This window comes from Cydia splendana, chromosome 3 (genome assembly GCF_910591565.1).
Source record: "Cydia splendana chromosome 3, ilCydSple1.2, whole genome shotgun sequence".
Taxonomy (NCBI): Eukaryota; Metazoa; Arthropoda; class Insecta; order Lepidoptera; family Tortricidae; genus Cydia; species Cydia splendana.
Genome location: NC_085962.1, coordinates 20234695 through 20258356, shown reverse-complemented (window position 1 = coordinate 20258356; position 23662 = coordinate 20234695). Strand labels below are relative to the sequence as shown.

The following is a 23662-nucleotide window of genomic DNA, read 5'->3' as shown; positions in this document are numbered from 1 at the left end:
GCCGTGTGAACCTAGCCTTAGGCATTAGGCACACCTGTTTTAATAACTGCATGTTCAAGTTAAACGAACAAAGCTTAATATTATTGACATTTATTAATTAATTTGATTGATTTTACAGGATTGGTCTGATTTAATACAATACGTGATAAACACATTCACAAGGAATTCGCTGTCAACGATAGTCAATTTTAGAATGGATACAAAGAAAGATCCCCAGCCTGCGGCCAAAGGGGGGAAGAAAAGGTCTCTACACAGCAGTGCGAGTCAGTCAACTAAAACAAGGTATCACATAACGTTAAAATTCGAGGTGTGATTCTATAGTTTATTTTATATTTTTTTTTAAATACCTAGGTACTCTCACATCTTGAAATAACAAGTAGGAAATTTAATCAACAATTATTTTATCTCCTTTCATTCTAAAATTCTATGTAAGTATTATGGATTTAAACTTTTTTGTCATCCGACGATGAGAACGATGGTTCCTGGGTCATTCATTGAAAAACCGGCCAAGTGCGAGTCGGACTCGCATTCCATCCATTTATGGGACACTGGTGCATGCAATGACAACCAGTGTCCCATAACTGGGCGAAATGACGTACCTAGTTAGATTATACATACTTACTGTATAATTTATTTGTTGACATTTTATATTCATTATTTGATATTGTTCTGTACCTATATAGTTTGCTATTGTGTCGTATAAGTACTTGTATTATGTATTGTGTGATTTGTCTCATCTCAGTGTTTTATGGGCTAAAAGACTGAAATAAATTATATTTTATTTTATTTTTATTTTTATTCCAAGGGTTCCGTACATTAAGTCCGACACACGCTTGACTGACTTATTTTTTAACTTTCTCATTTACCCCCCAAAAGTGGCCCCCATGTTTTAAATTTCAACTTAATTGGTCCAGTATAGTTTCCGAGAAAATAGGCTGTAATAGACGGACAGACAGACAGACGCACGAGTGATCCTATAAGGGTTCCGTTTTTTCCTTTTGAGGTACGGAACCCTAAAAATTATTCAATCACCAATTAAACTTGGTTTTATGGGATTTGTCAATCGGTGTGAAATTTACCAATTAAGTACGCATTTTCGAGGTAGTTACATTATAAGCTAACTCTACCTACATATGTAGGTATAGTGACTATACCTACAATGGGTCATCTACTGAGTAGGGATTGCAAACCGGATTGATTTTCAATCCGGCCGGATCCGGCCGGATTTTGGCCTCAATCCGGCCGGATCCGGCCGGACCGGACCCGGTTAGGTATAAGGATATTAAAGTTAATTAAATGACATATTTTTCAAGTTTTATGCGTTATATGAGAAACAAAGGGTATTTTTACAAATGTATTCATAAAACAACAATTTGAAGTTAATAAGAAATAACTTTTTAACAATAAAATAAAACTAAGTATGTATTAAAAAGTGTCACATAGTCAATATCAATTTAAAAATAAAATTTGAAATCTAAGTCATTTATTAATTTACAATAAAATACGTTACGTTACATACGTTTACAATAAAAATATAAATTTGATTTGATGGGATAATTATGGGATGGGAAATGGAACTCCTTGAAAGGACAAGTTTTCGTAACTGTTCTTTGATGGAATTATTTGTAACGCTGACATCCATTCTAGTAACAAGATATTTTACTTTTAACCAAAATTGTATGAAATGCGCTCCAATATTATCTTGCTTTAATTTTTTATCCGTGAAATAGTTATTTGTTTTACAAGGGGGCAAAGTTGTTGTTTAACCACTCGTGCTAATATTGATACCCGAGCAAGCGAAAGATTCCAAAATTGAACCACGAGCGTAGCGAGTGGTTCGAAAAATGGAATCTTGAGCGTTGCGAGGGTTTCAAAGCACGAGGGTTAAACAAAATTTGCCCCCTAGTGAAACACAAAATTTTTCACCACACCAACCCGAAGCAAATATTAAATGTAAAATATCAAACAAAATCAAACCAAATCTAATCCAAATGAATGTTATTTAATATTTATCATCCAAAATCGTCAATTCTACCAGCAAACATAAGAAAACAACTCAAAATTTGCATTTCATTACTTTGCCTCACATGTGAATAAGATGCAACTTTGCTATCAGTTTTTGAAGTGCAAAGTAAGCCTTTCCGAGCTGGTGTGGTGAAAATAGTTTTATAGCCTAAATCACAAATAAATAAATAATTCATGAATAAATATTTGAGGACAATTTTATACAGATCGACCTACTCGTAGCCCCAAACCAAGCAAAGCTTGTAATATGGGTACTAGCTAGCTCTAGGTAGTACTACTAGGCGACGATATATATACGTATAGTATATTGATAAATACATGCTTATATACGTACAAAACACCCATAACTCAGGAACAAATATCTGTGTTCATCACACAAATAAATGCCCTTACCGGTATTCAAACCCAGGACCATCGGCTTCATAGGCAGGGTCACTGAATGAATGGTCACTAAGTACTCACTAGGCCAGACCGGTCGTTATAAATGCCTTCCATGGCATCTCCATCCTTTAATTTTTACTTCTAATTATTTAAGTAATCGTCGTATCGTGCCGATTCGTGTCACCAACATGAAAGAAGAGGAAATCCTCTTCTGTTCTCAATCATAGTCATATTAAATATCATCTTATTTTACTAAATTTGGAATTTTTCATTCGTTCTTTATTCTGTTTAACTTCTTTCTTCTATCCGTCGCCTTTATCTCACCTAAAACGCGCAGTGGGTGCTGCGTGTGGTCTTATTTTCTATTTTCCCGGATCCGGTCCAGATCCGGTGATTTCAACCGGATCCGGTAGCTCCTAAAATGTGCCGGATCCGGCCGGATTACCGGATCCGCCGGACCGGATTGCAATCCCTACTACTGAGCCTGTTAGTACTAGGTAGGTATTAGTGGCATGTGCCGCATGTGTTATAATTACAGCATAATAGACTGATCATTAAATTAAATTCATAGTACTAGGGTTCCCATTTAACCTACTTTATTTAAACAAGCAATCCTCTATATATTATACTAGACGGGCCCGCAGCTCCGCTCGCGTAAATGAAATAAAGAGTTTGTCTTATGTTTAGTTAAATAAATAAATAAATAAATAAATAAATATTAGGGGACATCTTACACAGATCAAACCTAGCCCCAAACTAAGCAAAGCTTGTACTATGGGTACTAGGCGACGATATACATACTTGTATAGATAAATACATACTTATATACATAGAAAACAACCATGACTCAGGAACAAATATTAGTGTTCATCACACAAATAAATGCCCTTACTGGGATTCGAACCCAGGACCATCGGCTTAGCAGACAGGGTCACTATCCACTAGACCAGACCGGTCGTCAAACATTACCGACAACACAATACCGACATTATTATGTATTCAACCCTGCCAGGGATTATAACAATTATAACTATGATAGGGATTTCTTATTTGTAGCCGTTATTTGGATAACTGATTTCGCAAATTTCTCAAAAATTATGTGATTTGATAAAAGGCAATATTGTATTTTTTCAACTACGTAGGTTGTATGTTAAGTGTTAGTGTGTAAGTTCTCGGGGGAGCCTCACCCCTAGAGAACGCGTCCCCAGGTGGCGGATAGGGGAACGCTCGGTAGATATGCCGGGCAGGAGGGAAATAAAATACCTCCCGCGGACCAACAGGCCGGAGAAGGACACTCCGTATCAAACCCCTGTCACGAGCTGCTTCGAAATATTTGAAGAGAAGGTCATGATAGTGCTGTGGGCTTGGCCTGGCTTACAGAAGGGATGGCGGCGGATGAACTCAAACTGAGCGAACGGCGGCTCCCACGCTTTGTGAAGGCGATGGTCTTGGCGTCAGGTGGTAACCGGCCGTAAAACTTATAACCAAAAATTTCTTCTTGTGCAATGATAAAGACAACAAAAGGGAAAACGATAGAGGCTAGGGCGTCCCCCGCAAGCGACGTGAATGCAACGAATGCGAACATAAAATGTAAACATACTAGGGCGTCCGCCCGAAGCGACGGATATGACAAGAACAAATGTTCGCCTGACACTACCAAGAACTGCACTCGTTTAAGGCTAGGGACATGGAACCTAGGTTCTATGACCGGACGTAGTGCAGAACTAAGTCGAATACTTTATTTATTTATTTATTTATTTAAAATTTAAATCAGGCAACAAGGCCCATATTACAAATACCTTACAGACTAACATACATATATATATATATTATAAACTTAAAAACTAAACACTATTTATGCGACAAAACGGCGTGGCATGTGTGTGTGCGGTGTGGCGTGGTATGACAGAGACATAAACATATGTTGCATTCAGGAAACAAAGTGGCAGGGTTCCAAGTCCCGCGACATTGGACATGGATATCAACTTATTTACCATGGAACTGAAACAAAACGCAACGGAGTGGCAATAGCGCTCGATAAAAACCTCAAGCAAAGAATAATCAGTGTAGAGCGAAAAAGCGATCGCCTTATTGCAGTAAAATTAGCGATGGATAATCAGCCGGCCCTAAATGTAGTCTCGGCATATGCTCCACAGACCGGATGCACATCTAAGGAAAAGGAGGCCTTCTGGGAAGAGTTTGACGAGATTGTGCTCAATGTGCCAGTGGAAGAGCCTATTCATATCGGAGGAGATTTAAATGGGCATGTGGGAGCCAGAAGTGATGCACATCGGGACGCACATGGCGGGTACGGGTACGGAAAACAGAACCAAGAAGGAATAGATATTCTGAATTTTGCTACTAAATTTAACTATAAAATCATTAACACATGTTTTAAGAAAAAGGAGGAACATCTTATTACTTATAAGAGCGGAAGGGCAGCAACACAAATTGATTACATGATTTCCCCAAAATCGATGCTAAAATGGTACCGCGATTGCAAAGTCATTCCAGGGGAAGCTCTAACAGCGCAGCACAGACTATTAGTAGCAGTCATGCAACTTCCGAAACCGGTTAGGACCCACGTAGACAAAACGGAGCGAATAAAATGGAAGAACATACACAGTGCCAAGGGTAACCATTTCATCGACCGCATAAAAACCTATTTAAACCAAGATATTGATGACAAAGAAAAGCCGGCGCACGAAAAGTGGACAGATTTCGAAACGTATTGCCAGGAAAACGCAAGAAAGATACTGGGGGTATCTAAAGGCCGCCTTGCTATGGCAAAAGACACTACATGGTGGAATAGCGATATCAAAGAATTAATCAATGCTAAGCGCGACGCGTTTAAACTATGGCAAAAATCTGGACTAGAGGAAGACCGAGAGGGTTACAAAACGTTGAAAACCATAACAAAAGCTGCAGTCGCGCAAACAAGAGCAATGTCTAACCAAAAGTTCTATGAGAAATTGGAAAGCGCCCCGGATGAAACTACCATATTCAAAATTGCTAAACAACGTCACAAATCATCACTGGATATCAAGTGCAATAAATATATAAAAGACGATCAAGGTAGATTACTGACAGAAAACGCATCAATAAACCGTAGATGGAAACAATATTATGAAACACTCCTTAATGAAGAGTATGCTAGTGAGCCACTACCAGAGCTACCACCTTCTGAGGGACCTATAGACTGTATATCACCAACAGAAATAAAACTCGCGTTACGCCAAATGAAGTACCACAAATCCGTTGGACCTGATAACGTGCCGGCTGACATCTGGAAAATATTGGGAGAGGATTCACTACCCTGGCTCACAGATCTCTTCAATAGGATTTTAATACAGCGACAAATACCACACTCTTGGCGCAGGAGCTATCTTTGTCCCATATACAAAAATAAAGGCGACGTCGCTAATTGTAACAACTACAGGGGTATAAAGTTAACATCGCACACCCTAAAGCTGTGGGAACGAGTAATTGGAGCACGGATAACAGCGATTGCTAAAACCACAGAAAACCAGTTCGGCTTTACTGCAGGAAGATCTACCATAGAGGCTATACAGACTTTAAGAATACTTATGGACAAATATAAAATAAATAAGGAAAATCTGTATATGGTCTTCATAGACCTCGAAAAGGCATTCGATAGGGTACCGAGAAAGCTGGTATGGCAGTCGCTCCGATCGCAGAAAGTGCCTGAAGTTTACATTGACTTGATCCGAAACATGTATCAGGATGTCACCACCCAGATCCGTAGCACCGCTAGTATAACCCACCCGTTTAAAGTCGAAGTAGGAGTTCATCAGGGATCAGCTCTGAGCCCATTATTATTTAACCTGTGTATGGATTACATCACAAGAAACATCCAAAAAGAGATCTCATGGAGTTTATTGTATGCAGACGACATAGTGCTGGTGGAGAACAACGCATCAGAGCTCCAAAAAGTTTTAGACGGTTGGGTAGCTGAAATCGAAAAACACGGTCTATGAGTGAGCCGCACCAAAACGGAGTTTATGGAATGCGACTTCGGAGGAACTGAGGAGGTTGGCTGCAATCTTGTAGTGGACGGCAATAAAATCCCAAAGGTTTCGCGTTTTAAATACCTCGGCTCTATGCTAACAGATGACTCAAAAATCGATCGAGATGTGGACCATCGAGTTAATACGGCTTGGCTTAAATGGAGAACGCTGTCCGGCGTTCTGTGTGATAGAAAAGTGCCAATAAAAACTAAGGGAAAAGTATATAAGGCGGCCGTCAGACCTACCATGACATACGGTTCCGAATGCTGGGCAACTTTGAAGAAGCACGAACAAAAGCTACACACAGCAGAGATGAAAATTCTCCGTTGGGCAGGAGACGTGACGCGCTTGGATAAAGTACGTAACGAATATGTAAGAGGTTCCTTCAAAGTTGCACCAATAGCCGAGAAGGTCAAGGAGGGGCGACTAAGATGGTACGGGCACGTCATGAGGCGAGACGATAGCTACTCCGTAAAAACAGTGCTGAACATTAGCACGCAGCGATCAAGAGGCAGAGGCAGACCGCCCGCCACTTGGTGGTACACTGTCGAAAGGGACCTAAAAACTCAGAATATCCCATTGTTGACAACCCAGAACAGACCGGCCTGGCGCAAACGCACAAGAAGGCCCGACCCCAAATGAAGTTGGGATTAAGGGCAGGAAGAAGAGACGTAGGTTGTATATTTATTGTTTCAACATAAAAATATTATTTATTTTTATAAGCCTAGTTGCAAAAATGTTCAATAGATTAATTCCCGCCTTAAGACGAATATGGACGACCACCGCCCATAAATCGCCTTTTCATACAAACGTAGTGAGTCCCCATTTCCCTTTCTGGATATTAACACTACTTACTACGGCTACGGTGACGCAACGACCCAAAGGGAGTCCTGGCCTCCGACACCAGATCACGCCATGTTTCTCGGTCTTGCGGTAGCTCTCGCCAGTCGCCATGGCCGATGTTGAGCAGGTCTAGAGCAACTACGTCGTTTCAGCGGTACCTAGGACGTCCACTCGGGCGTCTCCCATTTTGTTGTCCCAAGTACGCTCTCTTCACGGCACGATCCTCTCCCATTCTCTCTAAAGAAGTGTCCGAGCCACATGAAGCTTAGCTGCTTTGGTCTCTCAGTATTTCGCCACTATTCCGGAACAGCTCCTTATTTCTATGGCAACAATGTTATATTACGATATTTGGCTGACTGCTGACTGTACATTTGCTTATTTTCATCAGGTTGCTCAAAAATATCTGAGCATGCACTTTATCTACCTACATTATAACTTACTATCAACTTACTCAAAAAGAAATTTAAAACAACAAAGTACAAATTATTAATAATATGATAATATGAATTGATAAGTCATATATGGCATAAGCAGGCATTTTAAGTCACTCGTATGGGCTATAGACTGAGGTCACAGTATAATAAAGAGTGTGCTGTGGTTGAGGTTGACAGCACTTTTTATTTTACTTCGTGTAAAAAAACGCCGAAATAACTGTATACCAACATGACAAACATAATTTAGGTTACTTTAACTTACGAATAATTTGGTCTAGTGTGCAACACAACCGAAACGAAATCAACCGAGAGTTGCCGAGAAATGGTCGATCGTCGTAAAATAAAGATTGATATGAAAATTTCTTTTGCTTATTGTTAATTAAATACGCATCGAAAGCAATAGTTTTTATGCTCTAGTTCTATTCCCATATTTAGATAATAGATTGGAACAGTTTTTTCTTATCATACGTGCGTCGTATTTGAGAAACGTGTCAAAAACTTTTTTAGAAATTTGTAAAGCGCCATCTCGCTTCTTCCCTCGTTTTTTATCCCGTTCTGGTTTTTCAATTTTATATATATGATGATGATATCGGGATCTCGGAAACGGCTCTAACGATTTCGATGAAATTTGCTACATGAGGATTTTCGGGGGCGAAAAATCGATCTAGCTAGGTCTCACCTCTGGGAAAACGCGTATTATTGAATTTTTATATGTTTTCTGAGCAAAGCTCTGTCTTCCAGATATTTTCTTATAATAGATTATGTTATGTTATCTAACTAACTGAAACAGACGATTCACCTCCTTTTACCATTACTGTTTTCTTATCTTTTTTTTATTAAAGTAAAATTTTTAATATGATTTTATTCTGCAGGTGGTCTGAACATGAACAGTCCGCTTTAAATTGGTATTATCTGCAATGCAACAATCATCCAGATGTCATCGGCAAAATATTAAGATGCCTTAAAGAACACGGCACAGTTAAGTCTAGATATTCTGTGATCAGAGAATTATACAAGCGAAATATAATAAACAAAGAGGAATACGAAAAACTGTCTAAGTCTGAAGTTAAGGCCGATAGGGGCGCTAAAATGAATAAAGAAATAAGGTATGTCGAGATTGGAAAGCTTTGTGAGCAACTGCGACAAGACGGGAAAACGAAATGTTTGGACTGGGTTCAACAAGTTTTACTTGAAACTTGTTACGCAAAATTGCAAATTGAGAAGAAGTACCGTAGCGAATGCGGCACGACCGCGGGTCACACGGGTATCGACCAGTTCAAGTTGTTTAATCAAGGGTACAATTCGCCAGTGATGTCTCCTGTGTCCTATCACGCTCTACGTAAGTATTTGTCACTCGTTTTTTTAGTTCTATCCTAAGGGGCTTTTACATTATAGACCGCGAGCCACGAACAGATTTCCATGACCAATCGCCTCCCAGGCGATAACCCGTATACCTAGTGGTTAACGGCTATGTATTATGAACCCTCGTGGACGTCAGCTGCCGCTCCATTGGTGGGTTGAGGAATGGCAGCCACCGAAACACGTAAAAAAATAAAAAAATATTTAGTCATCGCCTCCCGTTTATACTTTGTCATATGATAGTTTAGATGATATTAAATAAATAAAATAAATAAATAAATATTATAGGACATTTCTTACACAAATTGACTAAGCCCCACGGTAAGCTCAAGAAGGCTTGTGTTGTGGGTACTCAGACAACGATATATATAATATATAAATACTTAAATACATAGAAAACAACCATGACTCAGGAACAAATATCTTTATCATCATACAAATAAATGCCCTTACCAGGATTCGAACCCGGGACCATCGGCTTCATAGACAGGGTCACTACCCACTAGGCCAGACCGGTCGTCGGTCGTTATTATAAATACCTTTACCTTTTACCTTTTTATTTAGTAATAGCTAAATTATGAAACTTTGCATGTAGCATTTCATCAGGTGTTTTAATATATGCCTTACGGATTTGCGGGCATAAATGGCAGGCGCGTATTTTTTACATGTTTATGCAAGTAGCTGACGGTCTTTCCACCGCTATACAACCGGCTGACGATTTTTTTTTTATAATAACAACTAAACTATCATCTGACAAAGTATCAAACGGGAAGCGATGACTGAATTAAATTTTTTTGACGTGTTAACGTCTTAGAAATCGACGAACACCGGTAGCATGCACGAAAAAGTGTCACGTTGTGGACGGATCTCCATGGCAACGTTGTGGACAGATCTCCATGGTAACGTTACGGCCAAAGTATGCAATTTTTCATCAATGTTTTCTTATAACGTTATCACGCAAAATTATCATCCGTAAACCGACTTTACAGACAACCATTTTTTTTTTACATATTAATGTGATCAACTGACGGTCTTTCCACCGCGATACAACCGGCTGACTATTTTTTTATTTATAATAGCATCTAAACTATCATCTGACGAAGTATCAAGCGGGAGGCGATGACTGACGATATTTGCTCCTGGCCGGCGGTCTATTATTATATTTATTATGTATACAAATAAGCGAAATTATAAGTACTTATTACTTAAATTTCGTCAATAAGTAATTGACTATTTACCCTACATATGTACATAATTATGACTTACTTTTTTATACCTATCACTCGATGTTACATTCTTTAATGTTCTATTACCTACTAGTTCAATGTCCATGATCATTCTTATATATCCATTTCAGTTCTTAATCAGTCTGTGCCGCTGGTACCATGGAATTGTGAAAAAGCTACCATGTGCAAGGATTTAAAGTTTTTGCAACTGCTACATAAATTGGGGTTTCAAATGCCGGTTGACACCGGCAAAGTATTCATTAGGATACCGCACGTCTGGACAGCTGATATCTTGTACGAAATAGCTGGCAAAGTCGCTGTTATTGACGCAAGTAAGTTTACTTGTATTGTTACACTTGAGGTTGACCTACATCCCCAATAAAAATTTTAGAGATTTTACTTTTAGACATTTACAGGAATTGCCTACAAGCTGAAACGAAACCTTCGCTAACGCTCGGTCAATTATCCCCCAAACGTATATTCGAATATTAACGATAGTTTTCTCAATTGTTTTTTTACGCTAATTAGATATTTTGTACTTGTTTCAAGCAAAACTAAAATTCTCCATCACCGATATAACTAGTAGCGGATCTAAGAACGCTAAGCAGCGGTGCAACTCGCCGCTGTCGACGCCCACCAACGACGTCACATCGACGATCACCGCACCAGACAACTTCTATCAGATCCACAAACAGAAACACCTCGCTGCTATTATGAATTTTACGCCTAGGTAAGAGACTCTAGTATTCTTATCATCACTTTACTGCACTCGTATTTGCTAGCTATTGTGTAAAGGCCTCCACAGACCGATCGATCGATCAGATGCCGCAATGTGACACAAATTGGATGCAATTATCAGAGGGCTCTTACGAAGCTCAAGATAATTGTAAATATTTTTGAAAAATTGCATTAAATATAATGTCCCAAATTATTAAGTATCTTTAAAGTCAGCAAGGAAATAAGAGTTAGATTTAGATTGCATATAAATGACAATAATTATGATGGAATTAACTTACTTATTCTGCTTATTTAAGACGAAACAGGAGCTGAGTTTTAAATATTTTAGGTAAATATACCCGTCTCGCTAACGGAAGCGGCACCTAAAAGTAGTGCGATAAGGACAAGGCGAAAATTCCTGCGTAAAAATCTCAAAAATCGAGGTTTCGTACTCCTCTGTTTCCTCCTCCAAAACTTAACCAATCGTAACCAAATTTGGAAATCTAAATGATTATGAAATTATCTGTGTCGGACCGTTTTGCTTTATTGGCTAATTGATATCAGTTTTGAATGCCACGCCTCTCATTGCGGCATAGTCAATTAGGCCATTTTGGCCATTTTTGAAGGGCTCTAGCGCCTTAAAAAACAAAAATATCAAAAAAAGCAAAACGGTCCGACACAGATATTGACAATATTAATCTGTGTTGAAAAAATCATTGCTCTAGCTTCAAAAACCACGGAGGAAAACGAGGAGTACGTTTGTATGGAGAAATGACCACTCCCGTTGGCTCTTAAGGCGACGGTAGCGGTGGGTAAAATATCAGATTCTGTCAATTTACCCCATTTCACACACAAGCGCACTTCACGCACACTACCTCACTTTACTGGGACAGGTCAGTGACCCACCATGTTTTTTTAAGATTGGACTTTTAGTTTAGTATTGACCACTAGCCTCCTTTGAGGGTAAAAGCATTCCATTTAAAGATGAAAGAGAAACAATGCATTTAATCTTGCTTTCCTTGTCTGTTCATGTCACACGTGACGTACCTATTTAATTCATTTGATTGTTGACTGTTTTACTACCTACTATTGCTTTGTCAAGATACGCGTTTTGTACAATTAAAGCGAATAAAACAAGATGTCATTAAGTCAGATGTAAAATGTTATTTACTACTCTATACGGTTTTTCATAAGGTGCAAAATCCATTCAATAGGAATTTAAATAAATAAAGTTTCAGCAGGGTGGCAATTCCATTTTGGCGGATAAAGCGAAACAGAATAGTTCTATCGAACCTGCTTACAAATTTTCACGAGAATCAGTTGAGAAATGTGATCTGCAAAGGAGAACATACAAAAGCATTTTTGCCCAAGCTGAAACGGAGACCTTTGCTAACGCTCGGCCAATGATGGTTTAGGTACACCTATAAAAAATGATTGTCCCTGCTGTAATTTTAATATCTTTATATTTCAACCGGTATAGTTTTACCTTCAAAAATAATCGGTATCGCTAAACAATAGCGGTACCTTACTACTTATACGTTCACGAAATCGGTATCTGCATAACTTGATTGTTAGTAAACTAACCTGGAAAATAATCTCAAAATCACCGAAACATTTATGTACAGTCACCTGCAATAATATGTTACGTCATTAGCGCCAACTTTGCCTCCAGGGAAACTTTGCCCAAAACGACAATTTTAAACAAATTCGTTAATGTAGAAAAATTGATAATAGTTATGGCCACCCTGCTGTTTTTAGTAGAAAATTGGTTATATTTCTGACAAAGTATATGCCAAACTTGTGCATAACTTGACTTGGGAATTTTGAGTTTGAGCGAGTTGTCTAATATAGGGTATATTTCGGCGGGCAAAAAATTGATAAATAATGAATGCAAGTAGAAAAAATTGAGAACCCTTTGACAAATATTTCCGGGTTTCAGTTATAACATATGAAGCATAGATTATGTCTATTGAGATTTAAACTAATAAGGCCTAAATACACAAAAGTTTTAGCGGTGGGCAAAGTAATCCGGTAATTTGGCAGCTATACCAACATTGCCCACCACCAAAAACGGATTAGGGTTGTCACTTTCATCTAATTTACCCAACTACGCAAGTAAAAGAAGGTTATGTTTGTACACTAAAATAAGTTTATAAATATATACTGTATTAAATTTGTCTTATTATCCTTTATTTAGATGTTTTATCCCGTTAACGAATGAAAACACAACAAAAATCATATTTTTGGTCATTAAACTATTGTAACAGATTTTCTCAAAAGTGACAACCCTAGCCTTTGTAAAATGCTTAGGCGAGCCTTATTTGGAAATGGGCAAAAACGGGTAGGCAACATTGCCCAGCAAATTTATTTAAAAGTTTTTACACTTATCGCTAAGTTATTAACAGGGAATGGTAGGATTGCCCAAAACCTTTAAGTGATCCTTAGACATCATCATCATATATACGAGCTGTATTTGAATACCAAATTGACGTGGGCAATGTTGGCGAAAACCCCGGATATTTTTTTATTTGCCCGCCCTCTAAAACGCAAAAAAATGGGTAAAAACACGATAAAAAAAATGTTTTCTTCACATAAACTGATGCGTTTGATCACAATGGACGTGCTGAGCAAAAAAAAGTCATATGATGTGATTTTTTTTGAGAAATTCGTGTTTAAAAAAAAAAGCGGGCAAAGTTGATGATAATGAGTAATGACGGTACCTACTCTTCGAAGGTCGCAAAAATATGTGACATGCTCTTATGGTTCTACAAATAAGATCGTGTCAGATATTTTTGCGGCCTTCGTTGTGTAACATAAATTGCAGGTGACCAGGGTTGGGCAAAATACTGGCTTCCACGTATTTCAAATACAAATTACAAAATACATTTTTAAAAGTATTTGAAATACCAAATACAAATTACTTTGGTGACGGGTATTTGAAATACAAAATACAAATTACAGTGTTTAAAATAATGTATTTCAAATACAAAATACAAAATACCTTTCAATTTTTTTGTTTAATCATTTAGTTTTTTTTAACGAATATCCTTTCCTAAAAACTTATAGGGTCATTGCGCTAGTTTTCGTCCACTTGACGAAATTTGAATATAAACCTACATTGCTGCACAAATTTGGACTGATTTCAATCCTTAATGTCGAAACAAAATATATATCTGTCTACATATCAAAATTATGGACCAGACCAGGACTGGTCCATAAATTCAAAGTCGCTCAGCGAGCTATGGAAAGGGCTATGCTCGGAGTCTCTCTGAGGGATCGTATTCGAAATGAAGTTATCCGTCAGAGAACTAAAGTCGTCGACATAGCCCACCGGATTAGCAAGCTGAAGTGGCAGTGGGCCGGTCATATTAGCCGTAGAACCGATAACCGTTGGGGTAGACGAGTTCTCGAGTGGAGACCGCGCATCGGCAAACGTAGCGTAGGACGCCCTAAGACTAGATGGAGCGATGACCTTCGCAAGGCGGCTGGCAAGAGCTGGTTCAGAGTTGCCGCAAATCGTGCTCAATGGCGTGCAATAGGAGAGGCCTATGTCCAGCAGTGGACGAGACCAGGCTGATGATGATGATATCAAAATTATATTTCGCAAGTAGTAAATTAAAAATGAAATATATTATTTGCTAATCCGTCAAGTAGTCTAAAACTAGAGCATGGACGGAAACTAACTGCAATGACCCTGGCTGTGGGGTCATCCATTAATTACGTCACACGTTTAGGGGGAGGGAGGGGGTCAAGAAAATGTGACATATTCTGACATGGGGGAGGGGGGAGACACAATAAACTGTGTAACGTCACTTTAACTTCATCAGTAACCGAAATTTTTTACATTTAAATAACAAGTTTTTAAAACGATAATCGTTTTTATTCTTTTAATTTTCTTTCCTAAGCAGTTTTGGGTTATAAAATTACTAATATTTATATCGTCAAAAATATTTTGATAAAATATTAATAATACTTAGGTACTTAGTTAATTCGATTTGGCGATTTCGTAGAAAAAATGTGACGTCACACTAGGGGGGAGGGGTTTGCCAAATGTGACCAAATGTGACAAGTGGGGGGGAGGGGTCAAAAAACCTAGAAATTCGTGTGACGTAATTAATGGATGACCCCTGTTGACGAAAAGTTCCGCGCAGAATAGCTCGCGCATTGTATTTGCCCTTCTACAAGTCGTACATTATATTTAAATAAACGTTACATTTTAGGATTATAGAATTTAATTAAATGTATTTTGTAGAAATGTATTTTGATGCTTGAAGTATTTGAAATACAAAATACAAAATACATGTGAGTGCAGTATTTGAAATACCAAATACTAAATACTTTTCCAGGTAGTATTTGAAATACAAATACAAAATACAAAAATGTATTTCAAATACGTATTTCAAATACATGTAATTGAAATACTGCCCAACCCTGCAGGTGACTGTACATTTGGAATAATTATTTTATTTAGTTTCAACGAAAGTTTCAAGTTTAGTACGAAAATACTTCAGATATGCAATATGCACAAAATGTAGACCTAATCGAAATAAAACATTGCTTTTTATAGTAAATTTATAAAACATTCGATACATAGGTATACATAACAATAACCAGGCCACAACGCTATTGGCCTGTAAGCTTCATCTCGGTCTCCAAAGCCGCAAAAAATTGCTAGTACTTAGTGCTGGTCTAGCCTTTATTTTTTCTTGAAGATTTTCAAAGAACAGCACGTACACGCATTATACATATAGACGGAACGAACGGCATAATCATAATAATTTATTCGTCGCAATCCATGGTATTACAGATTTAGTTACAAGACTTTCAGGTATTACTTATACGAATTACATAACTCTTCCTGTTAATAGGCAATATTTTAATATAAAAGTTCTATAATATAATACAAGATTACAGTTGTCATCAAAATTCATTGACATACAGAAGTCAAATACGTTTTTAAAATGACGCAAAATGATACCAGCATAATAAAAATTGATCCCAATCAGTAAAGATGAGTCTTTAAACTTTTTTCATTTTAAGCGAGTTTTGAAGGAAGATAATACTTAAATTCGGCTGTAATCGTATTATTTTAAGATAGTTTACTGCGGTTTTCAACAATAATGACCCGTAAATAACAGCAAATGAAATTTAAATGAGACGCGAGCTGATATTTATGTACCCTATTTTTTGAAATACATTTTATCTACTGGTATGCTTTCTCGTGTGCGTATATGATTTAATGTCAATATAATTGTCAAAAGCAAGAAAATCAAGCTGTCATTTTCATTTGAAGAAGTACACGTGTGCTCCGGTGTAGCCCCAACGGGCATCTGACTTGAAGAAGAATTTTGAGTGATGTCGTCAATGTATGGAAATTGTTCGAAAGTTTACATTTGAGATTGAATTTCTGTGTTGTCTTTGTGAGTAAAAATATAAATCGATAATAAATTGGTAGCTGAATTATCTAGCTTCCAAAATCATACAATAATTCAATTACTGTCAAAGACAAAATTGTTTTGCTTCTGTCTCAAACGGAACTCCATATTTTGATTTTTTGATACTTTTAGTGTCGGTTTGTAGAGAATAACAGCAAATTAAAAATATAATGGCATAAAGAGTCGGTACACGGTTTCTTCGTGAATAAATTTACGTGTAATTTAATGCAATTATCAAACATTTATTGAACAAATTATGGTTACAAAGTGAGGTCTAAATCGAAAACGTCATATACCGGCCCCTTAATAGTTAATACGAAGATTTAAAAACATGACGCATTTTTTATGTTTTCATCAAAAATAGGGCCAATTTTATGTGACCATGCTATAGTGACATGATATCTATTGATATAAGTACCTACATATATGTAGATGCAATCTATAAAAATAATTACGGACAGAAGTCTACAATACATGGCTGCTTAACTCAAAAAATTGGTAGACTTTATTTTTATTTACCAAAGTATATAGTAGGTGCTATTGCTAATAAAATAATAAAGCACATAACATATAGATGGCGTCAAACAAGTCACGTTATTAACTAAACTCATTGAATTACAGGCCAGGGTCGTCGTTCAACACGGATGTTCAAAATGAAAGCAAACTTAGTTGGCTGGCAGTAGTGCAACAGGCTCAAGAGCTTAAATTGATTTGTAACGTGGGAAGGTAAGCGAGCTATAAAGTATACGGTGTTATTAAGTCCATAAACGTAAGGTAAATCGTCAATTACTGGCCACCGGCTGATAACTTGCCACGCTAAACTAAAAATGATTTCTATTCAATTATAAACAGAATTAATTTTTCGGTGGCTATAGTTATTGAGACCTGTTTATAGGTGAATAGAATTAATTTTTAGTTTAGGGTAGCCAGTTACTAACAGGTGGCCGTGAATTGACGAATTATCCTAATTCGGCTTTTTATTAGCATTCTGTAACTACTTTGTAAGTATTTTTATCTTGTATAGTACAGTCACCTGCAATAATTAGGTTACACAACGAAGATCGCAAACATATCTGACACGATATGTGTAAAGCCATAAGAGCCTGTCAAATATCTTATCGGCCTTAGAAGCGCGAAGCGAAGCAAGCTTACATATAACTTGGAACACACGGCTGACGAGGGGCACGTCCCGGTATTTCGGTGTTTTTAAGGATGACTCACGTTAGAACGGTCCGGGTCCGGGCTGAGGTATCCGACACTTCGTTTTCTATAGAAAGCATCACTTGATCATCGGTCACTCGTCATAGAAAATTAAGTGTCGGTTGCCACGGCCCGGACCCGGGCCGTTCTAACGTGAGTTATTCTTTAAGGTGAACTATCAGAGGATAGCAAGAGGATAGTTTGTTACGCAATAATTTAAGTAAATTTGTCCGTATTTAAATAATATTAGGCAATCGTGTAGTTGAGGACATTATATTTTATTCATTAAATTATGAGCGGGCTCGATCAAGGGGTTATGGAGCTAGAAGGGCCTCGACGGCCCAAAAGCTATTTGTAAGGGGTTCTACAATTCCGGGCGACTCCTTCGATAGAAGCACGATTTCAGCGGAAGGTTAACTTAAGGGGCCCACAGATTACCAGTTCGCCGGACGATACCAGCCTGTCAGTTGTTCGGAGCTCTAAAATTTTGCGTTTAAGGGTGGAATCACATCTATCAGCATCGAGCCGCATTTTATATATGAGCAATCGCTCGTTAGTATGAAGATGCGTACGCATCGAAAAGCTGAAAGCATGCGTACGCATCTTCATACTAACGAGCAATTTCTCATATATAAAATGCGGCTCGATGCTGATAGATGTGATTCCACCCTAACTGACAGGCCGATATCGTCCGGTGGACTGGTCCTCTCAGTGGGCCCCTTTAGATTATTCAATTTCAAATCTCGCCGCACCACGCCGCTTTTAATTTGTTTGTTTGTTTTCATTTTATTTTTATCACTAACATATAGGTAATTATAAGTTTTGTTGACCCTTGTACTAACGAATTTTTTTACTGGATATAAAAATATTGAACTGAATTGAATTGAAGAACTCTGTAGAGGACGCACCACTGTGTATCAAAACGAAAAGAGCTTTGTGTAATTTGTACAAACTTTTCCAAAGGGAAACATTTAAAACATCCAATAAATAAATATGTATAGCCGAAAATCACGCATTACAGCGCAGAATAACTAATAGTACTACCGTACAGAAAATTCACTCCTTCACAAAAGTCAGATTTAGGTATAAAATTATACCTATACTCGCCGCCTGCAACAAAATTGAAACTTATAACCGCGCACGAACGGTGAATCTTCTTTGCGCGAGCGCCACGTGACACGACTATCGTGCGCCCACTGCCATACACCTGCCGGCCCGGGCGGCGCTCCGGCCAAATGTACCTAAACTGCGTAGACTAGTGACACGCCCCTGATTACAGTTGACAAGTTTAAAAAAGTTCTTCTACCTACTTAATACATGCAAACATTGCAAGTTAAATAAAAGCTTGTAAAAATAAACGTCATACTATGTAAATTTTTAAGAGTTTTGGAAGACGTGGAGGAGCTAACGCAGGCGAAGGTGCCGCCGGCGGTGCAGCGCGCGGCGTCCGCGCCCGTCCTGCCAGTGGCGTCCGCGCCCGTCCTGCAAGAGGAGCGCTCGGAGTTGGAGAATAACAACAGGTAACGTGAACTAGTTCTGCCCGCTCCAACATAGAAAAGTACTCATCTATACATACAAACTTTGCAAGTTCAATAAAAGCGTTTAAAAAAACGTTATACTAGGTCAAATTTGTTAAGTGTCCTGGAAGGAAAAGCTAACGCAGTCGAAGGTGCCGGTGGCGGTGCAGCGAGCAGCGTCCGCACCCGTTCTGCCAGCGGCATCATAATTCATAATTCATAATTCGTTTATTGTCTGTAGAACATGGGTATATACAATGATGGAACATGATTTAATATGGAATCACCATGGTCTTGCCAAAAGGCGTACAAACAGTCACACTTATAACTACTTACTACTACTTAAAACATAAGTCATGCAAATGCAAATTACAATATTATTTACAAATTTATGATTTAACAGAAGCGGTCTCATATCTAATATTAATTACGGCGATAACGTTAAGATTTGTCACAGAGGTACTCTTGAATGGAGTAGTAGGCTTTTTTTGATAAAAAGTCATGCAAAATTTTCTTAAAATGTTGTAGATTATTACAGTTTAAGATGGGTTTTGGGAGGTTATTATATAATTTAGGTGCCATTCCGAATACACTTTTGGAAAGTAAGGCCGTTTTGAATGGTTTTGCGTATATTTCTCCTTGATGTCTAATGCTATTAAGTTTTGTAAATTGACCTATGTTTAGCCGCGCCCGTCCTCCAACTCCGAGAGCTGAGCGATGAAGTCTTGCCTCCCCGAGGACTTCATCGCTCAGCTCTCTGAGTTACAGGATAACAACAGGCAACATGAACTAGTTCTGCCCACTCCAACATAGAATCTGAAACAGTCCCGTTAACGGCTTTAGAAAAGTTTTTTTAAGTACCCATACATACACACTTTGCAAGTTCAATAAAAGCTTGTAAGGATAAACGTTATACTAGGTATGTAAATTTTTAAGTGTCCTGGAAGACGTAGAGGAGCTAACACAGGCGAAGGTGCCGGCGGCGGTGCAGCGCGCGGCGTCCGCGCCCGTCCTGCCAGCGGCGTCCGCGCCCGTCCTGCAAGAGGAGCGCTCGGAGTTGGAGGACAACAACAGGTAATATATGAACTGGTTCTGCCCACTTCAACATAGAATCGGAAACTTTTTTTATCTCGGAAGTTTTTTTACCTATACATTGCCTATATATACAAACATTGCAAGTTCAATAAAAGCTTTTAAAAATAAACATTGTACATATACTAGGTATGTAAATTTTTAAATGTCCTGGAAAACGTAGAGGAGCTTGGTAACGCTGTCGAAGGTGCCGGCGGCGGTGCAGCGAGCGGCGTCCGCGCCCTTCCTACCCGTGAACATGCCTATGTTCACGGGTAGGAAGGGCGCGGACACTGCTCGCTGCTGCGGCGGCCCCAAGGGCTACATCGCTCACAAGGATAACAACAGGTATATAAAATGAACTGGTTCTGTGACCACATACAATAGATAATATCCCACTTCACGATATAACCAGGCAACAGTCCTGTTGATGATCACTTGATTTATTTTTATATGCAGACTATGCAGACATGTCAAACTAAGAATTTACAAAATGATTTTTTTAAATAATTTTTACATCCTTTATATCTTTTTACCTGTGCCTAATTAGTGAAAGGAAACCGAACCGTACAAATAGAAAATGGAGGTCGGGGTGGGAGAGCAGACGACAACATATTATACCTATAATGTGATTTTTTTACTGAAATAAACAGTTTAAATTTTTTTTTTTTTACATCCCCCTTTTATGACCCATCACATAAGCAATTATTCGTCCCGTCAGTTGCTATATTTATAAGTTCCTACGCCATTAATGTGAGAACTACTCTTCGACCTCGCCCTACACCTCTTTTTATAATTCCCAGCACCAACACGGTAACTTTAGTCACTAGCCCCCTGTATGTAGCACTGAATCACATAAATAATATTCTTCTATTCGACCCCCTGACAGACATATTCTCACAGAAGGAACCGAGACTCTTAGCCACCGCAACTCGGTATTTGGAGTCGATCTCCACAACCACGACTATACCGTCATAATTTAGTATTATTAGTCATGTAACTCATGTATTATAGCAGGGGTCACCAAATGGCGGACCGCGGTCCGGATGCGGACCGCCGACCTATATAATGTTAATACATATTTAATAAACTCAAGTAGAAACGGACCGCGATGGTCACATTATTTTAAAAAATCGGACCCCTGAAGAAACTAATTGGTGACCCCTGTATTATAGTATAGTACGTAGTAATACAATAATTTATGCTTATAACTTACATGTTCGGTATACCTGTTAATGTAAGTTAGTCAATAAATAAATGATGATGATGATGATGATGATGAAAAACATGCATATTTCTTTACTGTTATAGCGACAGCGAAGCTGCATCGATTGCATCAGACCTAACCCGCATGTACGTTTCGGACGAAGAGGAAAAATTGGAGACTGCGCTTCGGCCTAGCGTCACAGCGAACACCGTCGGCGATGGCGAGACCGGCCGCGCAGACCGCCCGCTCCACCGGCGAGTGATCCGGGGTCGACGCTCCAACATTCTGAAAAAAGCCTAACTCAATTCTCACATTATATTCTTGCGTGGAACGTGGAATGCCACATCAGGTTTTATTGAGTCTCATTATTAATGTTAGCCATACCTTCATTATTGCACAATGTACTATAGGTAAGTACATATACATTGAATAGGTACTATAAAGTAGAGATGCCACGAATATTCGGCAACTATTCGGTATTCGGCCTATTCGGCCACTTGACAATGAAAATGAAAAATTACACAAAAAAAAACCAAAAGCTAGGTATATTTAATGTGTAAAATGTGTATTCTTGGAAAGTAGTTAAATACGAAGGCACGTTTTTGAGCATTAGTTGATTACAAAATATTTTATTTTTATCATGAGTCTGATTTGATTGACTAACTAAATTCATTAATTCTGTTCAACATAAAAATATGTCTTAGCAAACGATGTGCTTTGTTGGCGAGCAGTTTTTATAATAATTGTGACTCAAAATGTTCGCATGTCATGCCGAATATTCGGTCGCCGAATATTCGGTATTCGGCCGAGAGGGAAGCCGAATATTTGGTATTCGGTATTCGGCCAAATTCACTATTCGGGGCATCTCTACTATAAAGTAACTGAATCCTATTATAAAAGTTTAGACTGAACAAGGATACATCATTATATAGAATTAATGATGGGTACACAGTACACACACATAAAAGGGTGAACTCCCGTTTATCTATTTTGTTGTGTGAATACATAATTGGTTATAAGTACTATAATACATTTATAATTCGGTATGAAAAAAGATATATTTATAAATTTGATTTGCCCACCTAATATAAGAATCACTCTGAAAATCCGTTCAGTAGTTTTTGAGTTTATCGCGAACCTTCAAACACACAAACAGACAGACGCGGCGGGGGACTTTGGTTTATAAGGTGTAGTGATATGACATAGCCTATAAGCATGATAATTTTAAAGTAGCAAGTAAGATTGATAATGTCATTCGATATTTGGGTAGGTATTGTTAAAAATATCTTGTAGCCTTACCTACTCGTGGTACGGCTGCCTTAGCAGTGTCAAACTGACATTTATAGAGAGTACGAGCGAGAGGCATAGAGAGTAAGTTATTACGCACACGCGAGCGTAGGTATACGTCAGTGTGAAACTAGTCATAGCCGTACAGAGATACATATAATATGCCGTCATTCTCAATTAGTACCTACCGGGACCGATATCGCCACGTGCTAAAAAAGTACCTATGCGTGTTATAAGGGGCCCACTGACCAGTCCGCTCGCATGTCTCTGACCTACAGGGGCCCACAAATTACTAGTTCCCCAGACGATATCAGCCTGTCAGTTGTTCAGAACTGTCACCTTTTGCGTTTAACTGACAGGCCGATATCGTCCGGCGAACTGGTAATCTGTGGGCCCCTATATGGGCGGCCTGCCGTCCTAAGTTAGGCCAATAACGAATAGGTAATGGTTAATTTTAATAAATTTGATGTATCATAATAATTGCAGTTTTTTTTCTTCTCTATTCCAATCTCAATGAAGTCAATACTCAATAATCACAATGCGTAATCATAATCAATCAATAACTCGTAATTTAAAATGTTAACTTGGTCAAAAAATACCAACATAGATTTAGATAAAAGGTCAAAGGAGATTACCGTTCCATGTCTGGAAGCCATGCCTCCTTTGTACACGCATTAACCTTTTCGACGCCGTGTCAAACACAAACGCAGTCACCCGGACGCCACGTCACCGAAGTGTCAAAACTGAAATTGAATTTTATGCATATGCACGTAGGTCTATGTTGGTCTGTAGTCTGTGACCGATTAATCAGTCTTTGGCGTTGAAACTGCGGTGCGGATATATCGGTCATTGGCGTCCAAAAGGTTAAACTGTCTACGTATGATATGACGGTATAACTTACAAATTATTCTCCGTTTGTATCGTAGGTAAGT

General features: G+C 38.4%; 1 protein-coding gene across 1 annotated transcript in view; it reads left to right on the top strand.

Annotated features, from left to right (window-relative positions):
- Positions 1 to 21743, top strand: part of LOC134806741 (protein timeless-like) — a 33862-nt gene extending 12119 nt beyond the window's left edge. Inside the window, exons 10-16 of the mRNA XM_063780061.1 lie at positions 119 to 282; positions 8584 to 9050; positions 10428 to 10628; positions 10846 to 11026; positions 17070 to 17174; positions 20102 to 20239; positions 21548 to 21743. Coding sequence (XP_063636131.1) covers positions 119 to 282; positions 8584 to 9050; positions 10428 to 10628; positions 10846 to 11026; positions 17070 to 17174; positions 20102 to 20239; positions 21548 to 21743 — 1452 coding nt within the window. The remainder of the gene's footprint in view (positions 1 to 118; positions 283 to 8583; positions 9051 to 10427; positions 10629 to 10845; positions 11027 to 17069; positions 17175 to 20101; positions 20240 to 21547) is intronic.
- Positions 21744 to 23662: the final 1919 nt, after the last annotated feature.